Consider the following 16,821-nt stretch of genomic DNA (forward strand, 5'->3'; position numbering starts at 1 on the left):
AGGGGAATCACTTGTCTCCTTCCTCTCCCAACCAGCGTCTCTTGTAACAAGTATGTCTGCCAGTAGGTTTAGGCATGCGAGGTTTTCTCGGTTATGTTAGATTTGTTTGTTTTTCATTTTGGCCCTTGCCCACCCATAGATGCCAAATCCCAACTCATTAGATATGTAAATAAAGACAGCAATGATCAAATGTCAACAGTCAGGTTGTGCGACTGCTTGGGACTTGGAGAAAGTGGATCACTTTCATGTTGTGTCTCAGGCACCAGTAGATGGGTTTAACAGATGGAAATCAAAGGGCACAAGTGCTTATTATGTTTCATTACTCCCCATATATCTCCCCTCTCTATTGTCCTATATTACTCTTAATGAATTTTGGTGTTGGTTTCTTTTACTCAAACAAGTCTGTCTTATGTTTCATAAAACTTAACACAACCTAACTCACAATACTTGACCTTCCATGCCAGTTAGACAGATACACAATATAACCCCCAGCTCTAGAGGGATTTTATTTGTTAGAATGTTCCATATCTTTGACATTTTACTGTTTTGTTGATGATGTCATATCCGTCAGCAGATAAAAAGGACATCATCAACACAAAGAAAACAATCAAATAGGTGGTAGAGACCAAAACAGGGTTAAAACGAGAGTCAGTTGATCAGAGGAAAGACTTGTGACTCCTATCAAATAGTAATGTTGCTCTAAAAATAAAAGTAAACAATAAACCAAGTAGACATTTTTAAAACCTCAGTCTGTATCCTTGCTCCCTCCCTCTTTTGACCTCTTGCTTCCCCCCACTCTGTCTCTCTCAGTCTATCATCCCTCCTCTTGCAGACACACACGGCACTCTGGCATTCCGCTCATTCCATTATAATAAGCCACATTCCCTGGAACACTTCCTCCACTCTCTCACTGCTTGTGGTCCCTGAGTCCCAGAGCAGACACCCCCCACCCTCCTCCCTCACACCCTCTTTTTCCCTCACCCGCCCTCCTCTGGTGCTTATCCCGGGGCGGCTGTGGCTCCCGGCGCAGATAGCCACAAGCAGCCAGAGCTTCCCATTGAGTTATCTGTCCTCATCTGTCAGTCTGTCAGTCACATTTGGTCACTCCGTCCTAGCTGCTCCGTGTATGTAGAGAAGTAAAAAAATAAAAGCAACACATCCAGTATCTGGTGAAGAAAACGAAAACCAGTGGAGGAAGAGAGGCAACCTGGAGACACGGACTCCATCACACCCATGAAAGACATGGGAGGAAAGGAAAAGAAGATTCTGGTGATTGCAAATGTGCACCCAGGGTGAGTGTTGTTTCCTTACCACTGCAGGATTTTCTGTGGAGAAAGGTGGAAAATCCTTCACCGCTGTCATATTCTAATCCCTGACTTAAATAGTAAAAGAAACATTTTTGATAGTGACTATTTTTGTTAATGGCAAGAAATGCAAAGCAACATTAAACTTGCATGATGACCGTGTTTTGAATTCTAACACCTCTTCTCCTGTGGGATCGTTTGCACCAAGTGCAAGATGCCGCTTGTCCAGTTACCCATATGCTGTATGCATGTGAGACAGATTTACTCTCTGGGAAGCTTTGGCTTAAAAACTATTTGAAAAAATAAAAAACAAAACATATATTTGAAATGTAAAATATAACAAGTCTTGTGTAACAATGCAGTAAATTGGGAACATTTGATTAATGAAGTCTACTTAACTTTGTTTCAAAGCAGAAAGCAGGTGTTCTTGATGTGGACTAAAAGGAGAGCACTGCTTTGTTCTTGGCGAAACTGGAAAGTGCACTGTGTGGAAGTTCTACGGTTACACTCTGTTACTGCCTGGGTTGCTGAGTAGTTGTCAGCACGAAGGATTGGAGGGGATGTGGGCACTGAATACGCCTAATGGGTATCAGATTAGAGTCTGCATACGTACTAGGCATGTATATATGAGAAACTGCTGTTTGATTGCACAAAGTCTAATGCAACGGCCGCAAATAGTTTGCGCATTTTTTGAGAAGGCAGTGCTCATATGAACTCCATGCACCTAAAACGCATTTAAATACGCATGTAGGCATATTGTATATGGCACTTGCAATGGAATGTCGGGGTTGCCTGGGCTCAGTAACAAATTGGCTTCAACCTCAGAGAACCTCCACAGTCCGATGGCAGATCACACCTTGGCTTTAACTGTGATGAAAGCGTGCTGGCAAGCTAAAAAGGAGAGAATGTCGAGTTTAGATGGAGAAAAATAAACCTGCTGATCACTTGATATCATAGTGTCGGGCGGTCAACTCTTTTAATTTGATGCCTGTTCATTTGTAATGACCGCTGCCCCTTGAGTGCCCCCTCTAATTAAGCAGTGTGGACTGGGATTCAGGTTCAGCATTGCTGTTTCATTTTATTAGTGATCAGCACTGGTGTTGAGTAGCATGTCCTTTAACTGAGGAAATTTAAAAAGCTATGCTTTTTTAAATACTGTATTTTTTTTTTTTTAAATATACATATTATAGCCTGTTTTTATTCATTCATTTGGTGTGAGAGAAGGCACAAATATGGTTGATTATGGATGACAATATTCCCTAATATTCTACTCTCCATATAGACACACAGACACCTCCCCCACATTCCTGTGGTTTATAGGCTTTGATGGCTGTTTCCATGCAGCTACTAAACCAGGACAGCAGAGGCCCCAGAGAGAAAGATAGCAACCTGGGATTGAAGACTGTCCATTCCAAGCCACCACCCCACCCCCATTTGAGCCGACTGGCACAAGGCCTTCTATTCTGGCCTAACACTTAAAACAGGTCTCTCATTTGCCCTATTGGTGTTTCTGTGTCATGCCTGCATGATAAAAAACACGGCCCAACAGAGCTTGGCCTTAGGTTACCTCCACATGGCTGCATGGGTACTTCCTGCATACACAAATGCATCCACATGTGGACACAATGCAAGCAAACGGAAGTGCAGCCGACTTTGTGTCTCCTCGCCCCACTTAATGTTATCTTAGTTAAGTGTGACTACAAAGTGTGTGTACCTAGCAGCAGATAATTTCTGGATCTGCATTTGAAAATTTGCCACAAGAAACACTGATTGTGCAGAATTTGTTCACTGTGACTCAAATCTGTACACGGTGCTCTATTTGGAAAAAGTTGATTAATTCTCCTTCCTGTGCTCCAGTCTTTGAGCTGAAAGGAACCCAAACATATGTTTGTATTGGACACTATAAAAAGAAAGGCATCCATGTCTTTTAAAGGCGTCCATGTCAGATCTACACTTCACTGCTAAACACATTTTACCTGATTGTAAAAGTGGATATATATAGATATCCTAAAGCAGAGCTTACCAAATTGGGGGTGGGGGGTGGGGGGGCACAGAGTCATTGCAGGGGGGGCGCTGAATATGTTTCCAAACCAACTTCATTCTAAGCCAAAGACTAGAAAATATGGTGAAGCATGTCTTCCCTTTGGTTTCACCTGCACAAGTGCCGAGGTAGGTCTCCCTGCAGGATTGGTTTTCCCTTCGTCGGGAGCAGCGCTGGGCTGTTCAAATCACGGACAAACAGTATCTCACATTCTTGATAATAACTAACTACTCCTGACATTTTGGAGATGTTAGTTCTTTATACAGTAAAGTTACAGCGGGATACAAATAATATCAGGCTGATCCTGCCACGATTTGTTCCCTCGGTTCAAATCCCGGACATACAGTATCCCACCGTTATTTATTATTACACAGGGAAAAAAAACAACTACACGTAAAATAATTACACCGTGACGCCTCTGCCTTTCTAAATGGAGGGACAGTAACTGCGTGTGTGTATGTAAGCGTGTAAAACCTGCAGATAGTCAGATTAACAGTATTTTGTCTCTATCTGCCATTCTGCAATTCATCTCATGTAAACAATAACGTGGCGCACAGCGTGACGTGAAAAAATGCACATACCTTTGACGTTGCGCGGCGAACTCTGTATTCCTCGTCCACACATAAACGCAAAAAAGTTTTAAAAAATCTCCGTTTTCGGTGACTCCAAACGCCGTTTACGTGTGGACGAAACAGCTGCGTTTTTCAAAAATACACGTGTAGGTGCGGACGTAGCGTAAAAGAGTTAGTAGTTTATTTTCTTACTACCTGTAATTTATTGCAGATTACTTGTATTTGCTTAATTGTTTACTAAATATCTGAGGTGTGAAATAAACGCAATGGAGCAAAATATGGGTGTGTGTGGTTGGAGGATGTGTTTGTACATTTTTCTTGTAAAACAAAGGGGGGCCTAGCAGAAAATGTTTGGGAACCACTGTCCTAAAGTATGTTGTTCCACTAAGGTTATTTATGAATGGCCCTGTTAGTGCTTTACAGTGACGGGAAACTTTATTACTCCGGCAGCATTTGTGCTGTGGCAATCATTTGAGAAGGCATAAAAGACAGGGAGGAGTGTTTTATTGCCACCTGTTGCTACTGTCTTTCATTGTGTCCCTCACTGTGATTCTTTTCAGTGTCTCCAGCTTGTACTTTGTAAAATTAACCTGTTACAATAAACCTACAGCTGTGTATAGACACAGAGTTTGGCAACAATCCCTAACACAAAGATATAGTTTCACCTGAAAAACACCTCATTTCTGTCTCCTCCTGCTAGTATTGGTATCATACATATATTAAAACTATGGACAGTTAATCTGAATAGATTTTTCAGATCTATAGCTTGGGTTTCAAAGGCAGGTTTGGACATTGATGTCTCCTGTTATTACTGTACCCTTGTGGCCAACTTGGCATCATAGGGGGTTTTGAAAGATGCCAACAGTTTTCTGGTGCTCATCTAAACATACACTTGAGGCTTCAAACAGTCCCAAGGGTCTTCATGATTCATTGCTACTTTAAGAGTTATGAGACACATGCAGTTTGTCCTGTCGGTTACATGGAAGGATTAGGATGGAGAAGACAGATAGGAACCCCCCTGCCATTTTATAGAGAGGGATTACTAAATGCCGCCAAGCTAAGCAAACATACACAAACTACAGCAGTGCTTGGACATGCTCACTGCCAGGGGGTACATGAAACAGCCGCATCCACAATGCCTTTATGTAATGGGCGGCTGAAACAACAACCGGAATGAGTCAAAGCGACCACAATGGAAAGCAAACTAATCAGTTTTAATTCCTGTCCACCTGGCAACAAGCCTTTTGATAGCTCATGCCTCCTAATGGTTTTACCATTTGAGGTTTTTTCCATATCTGGTGATAGCGCGCCCCTTGACCTTCACCCTGCACTACAGAGAACCCAAAATAAAGCCCTATAAAACAAACGACCGAAGGGTCAGCCTGTCTGACAGAGCAAACAGGACAGGCAAGGGCTGTGGGCCGTCTCAGCACCAGCTGACAGTCAAAACAGGCCCTCTTCAAGATAGATTTGAAGCCACAGGAAGGGCAGTTGGCAGTGTGTCTCACAGTGAGTGGCAGAAATAGTTCTTAGCTTTTAGGCTTGCATTCAATTAGTAATATGTAGGGTTAGGGTTAGCCACATGGACTCCCCAACAACTTGTTTTTAAGCATCACTCAAGGATAAAATAGGATGAAATTTGTAAAAGGAAGTCATGGTTTACTGACAAATAAAGTGGTGGACATGTTTTCTTTTGCCATATGCACTGTGTGTGGTCACACCTGATTAAAAAGTCATTGTGAAAGCTGGTTCCATGAATCAGTATTATGAAGGAATTTTTCTGTATTCAGCTAAGCAGGAACAAAGTCTCCCTTTCCTTCCGTTCAGGATGTTTTAAATACTTCTTATTTTTAAAAAAGAGCTGCAGACATCTTTATTTACATATTATGTTTTCATTGATTCATCACACGTGACTCTTTTCTTTCTTTCTCCTTGACTGAGTTTAATTAAAGTACTAATAATGTCAGGTCACGGGACATTTTGACAATTCAAATACTTTGCTGCCTATAAATAGAGTGAGCTCCAAAAAACTATGAAGCCAGATATGCCTTGTGGCAGCCAGAGGCATAGCTTGTAAATAATTGCACTTTATAGGATGTTGGTTTTGAGAAGCGCCTCAGCAAAAGGCTGCAGGTACAGGATGTTGTCCATTGTTTGCATGAACTGCAGTTATGCTTTGTGTTCCACCTGCTAACTGCCATCCTCATCACGAGTAGATAAATACAGTCATTTAGTCAAATAAGTGCAATGCAGTTATTTGGGGGGTTTTTTAATAGCGATGTTGATCTATTTTGCCTCTAACTGTTAATGATCGTTTGCAAATTAGTATTCACACAAATGTTCTACGACGTGTCTCATTGAAAGTTCTTGGAGAAGGGAGTACAACTTACAAGTGCACTTTAAAAGTGACATGTTATTTTCCTGCGATTCTACATATGCAAACTTTGTTCAAACATTTTCACACTTTCATCTACCTCTAAGTTTAAATGATCAATTTACCACAAACCAATTCAAAGGTGAACAGAAATAAAAGAAAACAATTATACAGTTTAAATATATCCCCACTATTAACAAATCACCAAATGTAAAAAAAAGAAAAAAGAAAAAAAAAGGCCAATATAAGAAGCAGTGACAGGTGCATCCATGGCCACTCTGTTGGTTCACTGAAGCTGAAATCCTACCCCGAGAAAGCCTCTGATGCTGAGGAACAGCTCTGGCTGTTACACACAGGTTTCATTAGAGGCTTATGCACCATGCTGAAACTGCAGCCACTCTCTGGCCTCTGTAATTGTCAAGAAGAGCTGGAACATTTACACTCTAGAGGTATAAATATCCCCAGTGATCTTCCATGACTTCCCTAGAGGCTCAACAGGTAGAGCACAGCAGAAAGCCAGCTGTCGCTAGCAGGCGTCAGAGTGGATTTCTCCACCACATCATCAGTCATCTCATTTGGATCTGACATACTGCTTCACACTGGAGGCCTGGATCAAAGCGTATGGGATGTACAGCTATTTCAACAGTGTAGATTAGAGCGAGCAAGAGTATATTGCTAATACTAAGGTATCAATCCTTTTGATATTACATGTGGCATTACTACAGGGAAAGCAATTTTCAAATCACTGAACAGAACTGCTGTCTGTCAGTTTATATTTACATGATCTCTGCATCATAAGTTTTCAGTTATCTAGAGTCACAGTGGCAATGTTTTGTCTGCACCTTGGCTCAGTTCTAATTCTGAATTTCTTTTTAATCATATTCCCTGATGGATGATTTTAACATGATATTCTAAACGTCCAAAGTGGAAGCAAAGGCTTCAGATTGATTTTTTTTCCTGCTACATTACTTTAGATGAAAAGTGTTCAAACAATTTGAAGCCATAAAAATACTAATAAAGGAAAAGACAGAGTATTGTGTGTAAAGTATTTAAAAGGCAGTGCAAATAGCCTGGATTTCAGTTGTGTGATTGTGCATTTGCGCATGTGTTTTATGTGCTTCTGTCTGTCAGCTGCCCTTCAGGAAAAAAAACCCATTGCCTGTTGATGAATGATTTGCGGATCCAGTAACTCATATCAGGGGGCATCAGGGAGAACAGGCATTTTAATATTTTACATATCTCAGAGCCGCCATTAGCAAACCAGTCACAAAAGCCTGTTTGCATGGTTCTGCCAGAGGTTTCTTCCTGTTAAAAGGGAGGTTTTCCTTCCCACTGTTACCAAGTGCTTGCTCAAAAGGGGGTCGTGTGTTGGGGCTTTCTCTGCTTTATTCTGTGGTCTTATTCTTGCATCATAAGGTTGCTTGAGGTGACTGTTGTTGTGGTTTGGACCTATATAAATACAATTTAATTTAATTGAACTATAATTTTACCTGTATGTGGTTTCAAATTAGATTTTCATTGATGTTTGTCTCTCAGGAGGTGGTGAGGAATGAGATCCAGGTTATTATTGTCTTTACTTTACAATATAATGAACTCTAAGATGACTGCTGTTGTGATTTAAAGCTATACAAATATAAACTGAACTGAATCTTTTTGTGTTGATTTCTAAGACTAATGATTCTAACAGCAGATTTTATCGAGTGGGTTCATGATTGGTTGTCATAATTTCAGGTCGGACAAGAAGACTCCCTGTAACGAGTCCCTTTCTGCTAATAAAAATGGAAAACCTCCCCCATCAGCTGTACCACCACCGATACCCATGTCTCCCATTGTTGAAAAGATGGAGGGACTGAAGGCCATCCGCAACCGCAGCAACAGCCTCCGCCTGGGCCGCCTGGCCTTCTACCGACACCTGGAGAAGGTGGAGACCATGCGCTGTTTCTGGGAGCTCAAACATGTGGAGCTGGAGGGAAGAAACCAACAGGTAATATGCACTCATTCTACACTCCTCGCTGTTATTGTTCACACATTACACTGAGGTTTGTGATCGGGTGAATCACTGATCTGGATTTGGATCACTCAGTGTTGTTTTATTCAACACTAATCGGCTTAGGTAAAAGGTTCTCTATTCACTCCTGACTCAACTGACAATTAAATATCAGCTTCTCAGACACTATTCTAGTTCACAGCGCCTCATAGAAAGCGTAGCATTCATTGACTGGGGTTGGCATGCAAGAGGCCTTGACAGGTGAAGTACAGCAAGCTCACTAGAGGGCGCTGCAGGTCTATTTAATTTTTTTATTGCTCACTTGAACCTCCTCAACTCTGCCCGTCTATCATACAGTACATAAAACCACACACTGAAATGAATTTGGCTCTTCACAGGATACAGCTCCAGTTGCCACAAGATGGCAGCCCTGGACTGCTTTGCTCTGCTTATTTAGAAAGTGGATACATACTTCTAGGATTGATCGCTTTATGAATATGAGCTACAGTCAATGTCCATACGCTTGCTTCTAAGTCAATCTTAGTTTGTCAAAATTATTTTTTAACTTTAATAACTTGTTATGGTAACACTTTATAATAACTACACACTATAAAGCATTATTAACGTATTAGTAAATGCTTCATTCATTATTTACAAAGCAGCCTTTTTAAAAAGCGGCAGACTGTTGTGTGTGCCACTGAGGCAAGTGGTTGAAGTCCACATGTAAAGAGACGATTTGTGTTTATTTACATTGTAAAGCACTAAAATGCAAGAGTCCTCCTCCCTCCATCATTTGTCTATTCCAGCTGTGTGCTAAACTCTTTTAGATGCTGAAAAGAGGCTACACCAGTGCATTACACAAGCAAGAGGACAGACAACACAGACGAGGGGTAAAATGTGAAAAATTAGTGTGCCAGGACAACTTATAACTAATAAAATGTAAAAGAATAATAACAAAAATGCACCAGGGAGAGAAAGAAGGATCATGAAGTACAGGTGAACTCAATAAGACTCTAACAGGGGCATCAAAAAGAATGAGGGAAAACAATAAAAACACTGAAAATCAGCTCAGCTCAGTAAGGCAAATATAGAAGGAACACAGTAGGCACGACAAAAAAGAGTAAGAGTAAGAAACAATGAACTAAGACGTTATGACAGAAGCCCAGGCTGTGAGAACTGCATGGCAATTTTGGGCAAGACTAACAGAGTATAGAAAATCTGATAATGTACACTAACTAATGATGCCTGCTATATTTTATATGTCACATTTTAAATCTTAGTTGGCAATTTGGTGATAATGGCAACATTATTGCTGCCAGTTTTTGCTTTTCTCAGGAGAATATTATTACACACACACGCGCGCGCACACGCAGGCCTAAAATGGCTTTTATGTTTGTACCAGCGTACTTTTTGGAGCCAGTTTAAAGGTAATAAATGACAAATTAAGAATACACTATACCTGTGGTGGAATAGAATCTACACACAACAATGCTCCACAAAACACTGTCTCTTAGGAACAACTATATGTTGTCGTAATATCGCAGGCTAGTTTCCAGATCCACCAGCATCGTTACCTAATGCTGACCCTTCTGCCCCTGATCTGTTTGTGCAGAGGTTCTCCTCATATTCCCACTGGGGAATGTTTGTCCTCCCAGGGTTCCTGCTCAGCAACATTTATGACCACTTAACCCCCCACCCCCAACTGTTGTTGCTTGTTAAATCAAGCTTGCCTTAGAGTGCTGCAGTGAAGAATCTTCAATATTATGTGAACACCTGTAAAGTCCTTTGTCTTTTTGAAAAGGTCTATTCTACACTTTTGTCAAACTGATAAAGTAAGTTTTGACAAAGAGGACAAGAAAAAGTCTCAATATCTCTTAAAGAAACATTTAGAAGCACCAAAGTAAAATATTCTTAAGAAAAAGCTGAAAACATGAAAACAGCAAAATAAAACTTTACACAAAAAAACAAACATTAACATGTTCCACTATCACTGTACAACTGACCAGATCTATAAAGACAACTCTATAAAGATAGGCAAGCATGAGAAGTCTTTTGTCTTTCTTTCTCCTCTTTTCAAAGTGAAATTAGGGGGCGATCGTGGCTCAAGTGTTGGCAGTTCGTCTTGTAATCGGAAGGTTGCCAGTTCGAGCCCCGGCTCGGACAATCTCGGTCGTTGTTTTCTTGGGCAAGACACTTCACCTACCGCCTAGTGGTGATTGCCAGAGGGCCTGATGGTGCAATATGGCAGCCTCGCTTCTGTCAGTCAGTTCAGTTCAGTTCAGTTCAGTTCATTTTTATTTCAAACATTTCAAACATGTGCCTTCACAATCATTACAAAATATCATTCCATTATTTGTTTGAAAAGGAGTAGGCTGAAGTATTTACTTATTTGTCCCTACCCCCTCAAGTTTTACCTCTCATTCATTTAATTTTTTTTTTTGTCTTAAATTAAACAAACAACATATGAAACATATAAACATATGAAGTAAAACAAAACATAACATACATAAATCAAAAACAAGAAATTAGCAAGCCCCACCACAGTATAGTTTCTTTCATATGAAAAATACAGAATGTGTATATTTGCAGATACACAAGTTATGGAAAAACAACAAACCAAAACAAAACAAAAAAACAAAAAAACAACCAAAAAAGAACCGCAACACCATTACCAGCAACATTACCATCCTGGGTTAACCCCGTTTTCTTCATTCTTATACTTATTTAAAATTAGGTTTTTATATTTTACTTTAAACTGTTTTATGTTTTGACTGTCTTTTATTTCTTCTGTTAGACTGTTCCATAATTTAACTCCTGAAATTGAGATTGACATAGTTCTTAAAGTTGTTCTAGCACTTTGTATTTTTAAATTCCATTTCCCTCTTAAGTTATACCCACCTTCTCTTTCTATGAACAATTTACAGATTTCTTTGGGAAGCAATTTATTTCTGACTTTATACATTATTTGCGCTGTTTTAAGCTTCACCAAGTCTTGGAATTTAATAGCTTGCATTTTGACAAAGAGTGCATTTGTATGGTCCCTGTACCCCACATTATTTATTAATCTAATGGCCCTTTTCTGTATTATAGTTATTGTTTGTGTGTTACTTTTGTATGTGTTTCCCCAGACCTCTACACAGTAGCTCATATATGGCAGTAGTAAAGCACAGTATAAAATGTGCAGTGCTTTCTGATCCAACATATGCTTTGCTTTTCCCAGGACGGCAATGCCCCGTGCCAATTTCCCCCGAACATAAGTAATGTGTGGCTTCCAACAGAGCTTGTCTGCCCCAGAGCAGCTACAACTGTAGCTTGCCTCCACCAGTGTGTGAATGAATAGTGGAATTGTAAAGTGCTCTGACAGTCTTGAAAAGCGCTATATAATGCAATCCATTATTATATTATTAATATAAATTCAGAATTTTACACATTAAATAAGTGTACCCTTACTGCTTCCTGAAGAATTAAAATCATAAATAGCAGCCAGGTGCTGATAATAAAATACACACGGTTGACTGATCAACAGCGAGTGCGAGCAGCGCTATAAAATTCTTGGCAGTTTGCTGAAGCATTCAGGTGTGTTAACACAATGCTACAGTCTTTGCAGGAGTTCACATCCCAGCAACTTCACTCAAAGTCAGCAAAAAACACAGGAGCTAAATCTCAAAATCTCTCTGCAGGCAGATGGGCAATCCCCCGAGTGGAGCGCGCACCAAACTCTGCTGCACCATAAAACCGCCTTTAGTGTGTTATGTTCAAGTTCATTACAGTAAAATAACAAAGAGTCAGAACAATTCAGTTCCTTCCCATTTTTATTTATAACGGCAAATCACAACAACAGTCACCTCAAAGTGCTTTACACGGTAAGGTAAAGACCCTGAAATTATACAGAGAGATATTATTGTAGGGTACAAACATGCCTGGTTTGTTTGGAAGGGTTGCCTGGAGACAGCCTCTTCTCTCTAAAAAAAACACGGTAACATGGCCTAGGTTTGCAAAGTTGTATCTGAACAAACCACAAGACTTCAGAAACAATGTCCTTTGGATAAATAAGACCAAAGTAGAAATGTCTGACCATAACGCAGAGTGACACCAAACAGCAGGACAAACACCTCGTGCTAACTGTCAAGCCTTAATGGTGGGGCTTTTTAGCAGTAACGGGACCAGAGCACCTTGCCGTCAAGAAAATTACCATAAACTCATCTGTATACCAAAGTATTCTAGAGTCAGTTGTGAGGTGTTGCTTTTCTGACAACTGAAACTTTGTCACAACTGGTCATACGACAGAACAAGGTTCCTATGCACGGCAGCAAATCAGCAGCAGAAGGACTGAAAAAGGAAAACCTCAAGATGTTGCGATGGCCCGGTCAAAGTCCAGACCTCAATCTGACTGAAATGGTGTAGTTGAACCTTAAGGGAGCTGTGCATAAACAAATAATAAAGTGATACGGAGAAGTTATTGTTGCTAAATGTGGTGATCCAAGCTAGTAAACACACTTTTCATAGGACTACGTAGAGTTCCATACAAATATTCCTTTTTACGTGACCTCCAATAATTAATACACAATATTACCTTAAAAAGAAGGTCCCCTTTTCCCCGTCTTTGACTCACTATGGACACCATACTGCACTTACAAAGACTTCAGCTTCAGCTCTTGTTTTAATGTCACCTGTGCTGTTGAAGAGAATGCAAATTTAGCAGCACTCAGTTGCAAGTGTTTGTTTCCAGTCATGCATGCTTGTGTAACTGTTTGCCATGAGGTGTGTCTGCAGTGATGCATGCACTTGTCTTTGCCTATATGTGAGGCTTAAGTAGGAAAAAGCGGCTGCCTGGGAGGCAGACTAAAGAGGGCTGAAACATGTATGAAGTGCTGTGTCTGAAGTTAAAGGATACCACAGGGGTCTCACTGACATGCCTGCAGCAGCAGGGACAGCAGCAGGCATCTGATTCTGCGTACAGCAACGACACCCTGAACCCTACACCACCTGTCCCCTTCTCGTCTCAGAGACAGCGTGTTCTCTCCTTTTAGGTCCTGTGGTGGGAGGTAGGGAGGAAGCCGGGTGGAGGGTGAATGGGTGGCTGGGTGGGCGGGTGGCTCGACTCCACAGAAACCCTGTCCTCTTCTGATACCGCTGCAAGCAAACGATTTAGCATTACATGATACAGGAGCCTAGCTATTTCATAAATAAGGCCTGCTGCCTCTTCCCTTGTCAACATCTTGTTGCCAGCCACCCAAGCCAGCAAAGAGCCTGAAATAAGACGGACAGCCCGTGCAGGCAGACAGCGGGGACAGGAAGAGGAAGAGGAAGGCTTCCATCATGGAGAACTTCCTAAGGGATAAAGATCTTTGGATCTTAGGCAGTGTGTGTCTGGTGGCCACTTTTCTGTGGCGACGGCTGTGGAAATTATTCTCCACAAAGAAGAGAAGAAAGACTACATCATCTTCAGATGCAGAGGTAACAGAGTGAGACAGTAGTTTAGGTCAATGCAGCTGTGCTACATCTGCACAGGTGAATATGGGAGCATGCATGAGGGTCACTCAATCTAAACAGCACAAGTGTAAACAGTAAGAAATATAGAAATGGGGAAATCTGGCATCGCTCATGTTGTGGAATATGTTAGAGCCTGACAAGCTGCAGCTCTCTATTAAGCAGAAATTAAGTAACGGATGTTGTCACATTATCACTCAGAGGGATGCTGTCTTGATGCCAGAGTGATGCAATCTGATTCTGAGATTCTGTTTGTTAGTGGTGATTGTTGCTTTGACCACGTCTGTCCTGTAAGAGAAATTCTTATATCAATTAACCTCCAGGTAAAATAAAAGTGAAATGAAAAAGAGAAACAAATTAGTTTTAATGATGATTCGAATAAACACCACAGTAATTAATGTGTATTAGTTTTTGCACAAACTGATTTTCTGGACTTTCAGATGATTGGCAAAATTTCTGTTAATAATAAAATAACAGATTCTGTTTAATAATGTGCAGCACTGGCACCTATATGGATGATCTGAAGTGAGAAGGCCTCCATGCTAAAAGAGCACACATGCACACACACGCAGAAGCCATTGGCACTGCGTGCAGGTATTTTGATTATCATATCTTTGCAATGAAGATCCTAAAATATCTCAGCTCAGCTATGCTGGTGTTATCTGTTGGTAGTGTCTGATTTCACTCCAAGAAGAAGAGTTGTGTTTCTGATCATGTGAACGTGGTCCGCTGACTTGACTGATGAGGTCCGTTTTATAGACGGTAACTGTAAAGTGGCAGTAAGACTAATCAGCTCAGTTATCTCTGGCATCACTGACATTTTTCATCTGCACTGAGGTTGAACTGCTGACGCCCAGTCAACATGCTGCTTTAATGAAACCCAACAACAACAATAGTATTGAGGCATGTGAAGCCACATTTCATGCCTCTGAAGGCAACGTGTGAGTGTCAGTGGAAAACATAACGTCATCATACATGCGTCAAACACATGTCACCAGGAGTGACATCTATATTGATATCCAACTGCACTTAACTCCACCACTCCATGCAGACAAGCCTATGCCCTCCACACTTAAGCATACTGTGTCCAGTAAGCCGGTTTATTATGTTAACATAATCCAGCAGGAAGTAAATGTGACCCACTCCCCATAAAGCTGGGTGCTGTGGTGCTTCGGCAGTTAATGTCTGTCAGTATCAGCTTAATCGTTTTATTGCTCTGTCTTCTTCTCCTCACACTGATCGACTACCGTTAGATTTATAGCTCTGCTTATCATTTCTACTACTGTCACAGCAACTTTCAGGGTTTTTAAAGTGATTCGTAGCCTGTAGGTGCAGCGGGTTAATCCTGTTTAAAAGAAATCTGTCCACGGTGTTAAAGCAAGACAGCCCTCTGCAGAATCGAAAATATCACTGCACACCTGAATGACATTCAAGCTGTAGGAAAAGCCTTTGTTAAAACAAACTCCACTTCATGGTTTTTTCTAAACGATTGCAATGGTCCATTCATGCCAAAGTTCACTAATTTAAATGCAATGCTTGTCTTTAACGTTGTGTTTGCACAAAAAAACAGCCAGCAGAACAAAATAATAAATAATAAAATAATAGCTACTTAACAGGGTGTATCAAAAAGAATCATGTGATTTCAAAAGGCAAAACTAAAAGTAATGGACAGAAGCTTGCGGTCAATTTTAAAACAAATGGCTGAATGTGACGTTTTACATCCAAAAAACAGTTCTCAAGTCATCGTGTCCCACTCTGGATGCACGGCATATGTCCATACTACAGCCAAACTCATCTCATACTTCTGCAAGCAAGTCTGGAGTCACTGCAGCCACCGCTACTTACCCACAACCACGTGAAACTCATGACTCCTTTCTCGCGGTTCGTGATTCGATCGTTACCGGTGAACCCGATTAAAGACTTTAAATGTTGGAGGATTCTTTTTCATAGACTCTATATTAAGTGTACAGTGTGTAAAATGTCACCACCATATGTCAGTAGATTGCTGATTGCAGTAAGTTATGTTTTCTTACTGTGAAAGATCCACGACAGACTCGACCACTCGTTCATGCTTTCAGCATACTTTTATTAACTGCGGTTGCTGTTGCACACAACTCGGCTATAGCTCTGCAGATCACTGCCAGACACACACCAACAACCACAACAGTCAGTAAGCATAGACGCTAAACGCGAGGCGTGATTGTGGATACTTTTGGAGTTCGATACAAGTAAATGAGTCAATGAATTTCACCTTTGTCCAATAACACTGATACTAAGGACATCAAGAACATTTCTGTTGGTAAGCACTTCTATTTTTGCTGCTGTGTTTTAAGTGGTCGCTTAGTTTAAGAATAAACTCATGCATGATGTAAGAATGTAATCAAACTGTGTGATTTTTGTGACATTCGACAGAGCAATGCTGGAGGAGGAGAAAGACAGAATGAGAAAGAGATGATGAAAATATACATGTACACATGTTCAATCAAGATATATATAGTTTGAAAGTGCAATCTGTGATCTTTAAATTAAAAGTAACTTATGAGACATATGACACCAGGACAGCTGTGATAGTACTCAGGATGGTCACATTTCTCATCCTGTTAACATTTTGTCACCTCATTGTCAGATCTTGCTGTCACTTACAGACAGGTGTGCGTAACTAAGCAAGAGATGCACGTACAGTCTTTTGCATTCTATTTAACATTAAAGGACTAGTGTTGGGACTGAAATGGGGAAAAAGCCTTAATCTTGTCTTCAACTGGAGTGTGGAAAAAAGCCTGTTTAACATAACTTTTTTCTTTTGTTAAATTTTCTATTAAACAACAGTGTGAGAGCATGAGACACAAAGAGGAAGGCTGTTCACACACCACAAACTGAAGAGTCACCACACTGGCAATGTTTTGTTTCCCTTCTCTTGCATCATTGATAAAACAAAATTGCCTCAGCAGGGAGGCATTTAATTGTTTTAATTAAGTCAAAGTGTTCAAATGTGTACATTTATGTAACTCAGCTCTTTTGTCATACTGACTGCCACAAAGACTCAAGGTAGTTTT

At 40.6% G+C, this 16,821-nt stretch overlaps 1 protein-coding gene across 3 annotated transcripts in view; it reads left to right on the forward strand.

Annotated features, from left to right (window-relative positions):
* The window catches only part of mylk4b (myosin light chain kinase family, member 4b), a 55,547-nt gene that overhangs the window by 19,469 nt on the left and 19,257 nt on the right, over positions 1-16,821 (forward strand). Inside the window, exons 1-2 of one of the 3 annotated variants that reach the window (XM_085387664.1) lie at positions 921-1,292; positions 8,023-8,275. In XM_085387664.1, the coding sequence (XP_085243790.1) occupies positions 1,234-1,292; positions 8,023-8,275 (312 nt within the window). In that variant the 5' untranslated portion in view covers positions 921-1,233. Of the gene's footprint in view, positions 1-920; positions 1,293-8,022; positions 8,276-13,385; positions 13,736-16,821 lie in introns of those variants that run through there. The other 2 variants (XM_085387665.1, XM_085387666.1) reach the window with 2 other exon arrangements.

Source organism: Rhamphochromis longiceps, linkage group LG17 (genome assembly GCF_057381845.1).
Source record: "Rhamphochromis longiceps isolate RC_006_pf linkage group LG17, R_longiceps_female_GT1.1, whole genome shotgun sequence".
Classification (NCBI taxonomy): domain Eukaryota; kingdom Metazoa; phylum Chordata; class Actinopteri; order Cichliformes; family Cichlidae; genus Rhamphochromis; species Rhamphochromis longiceps.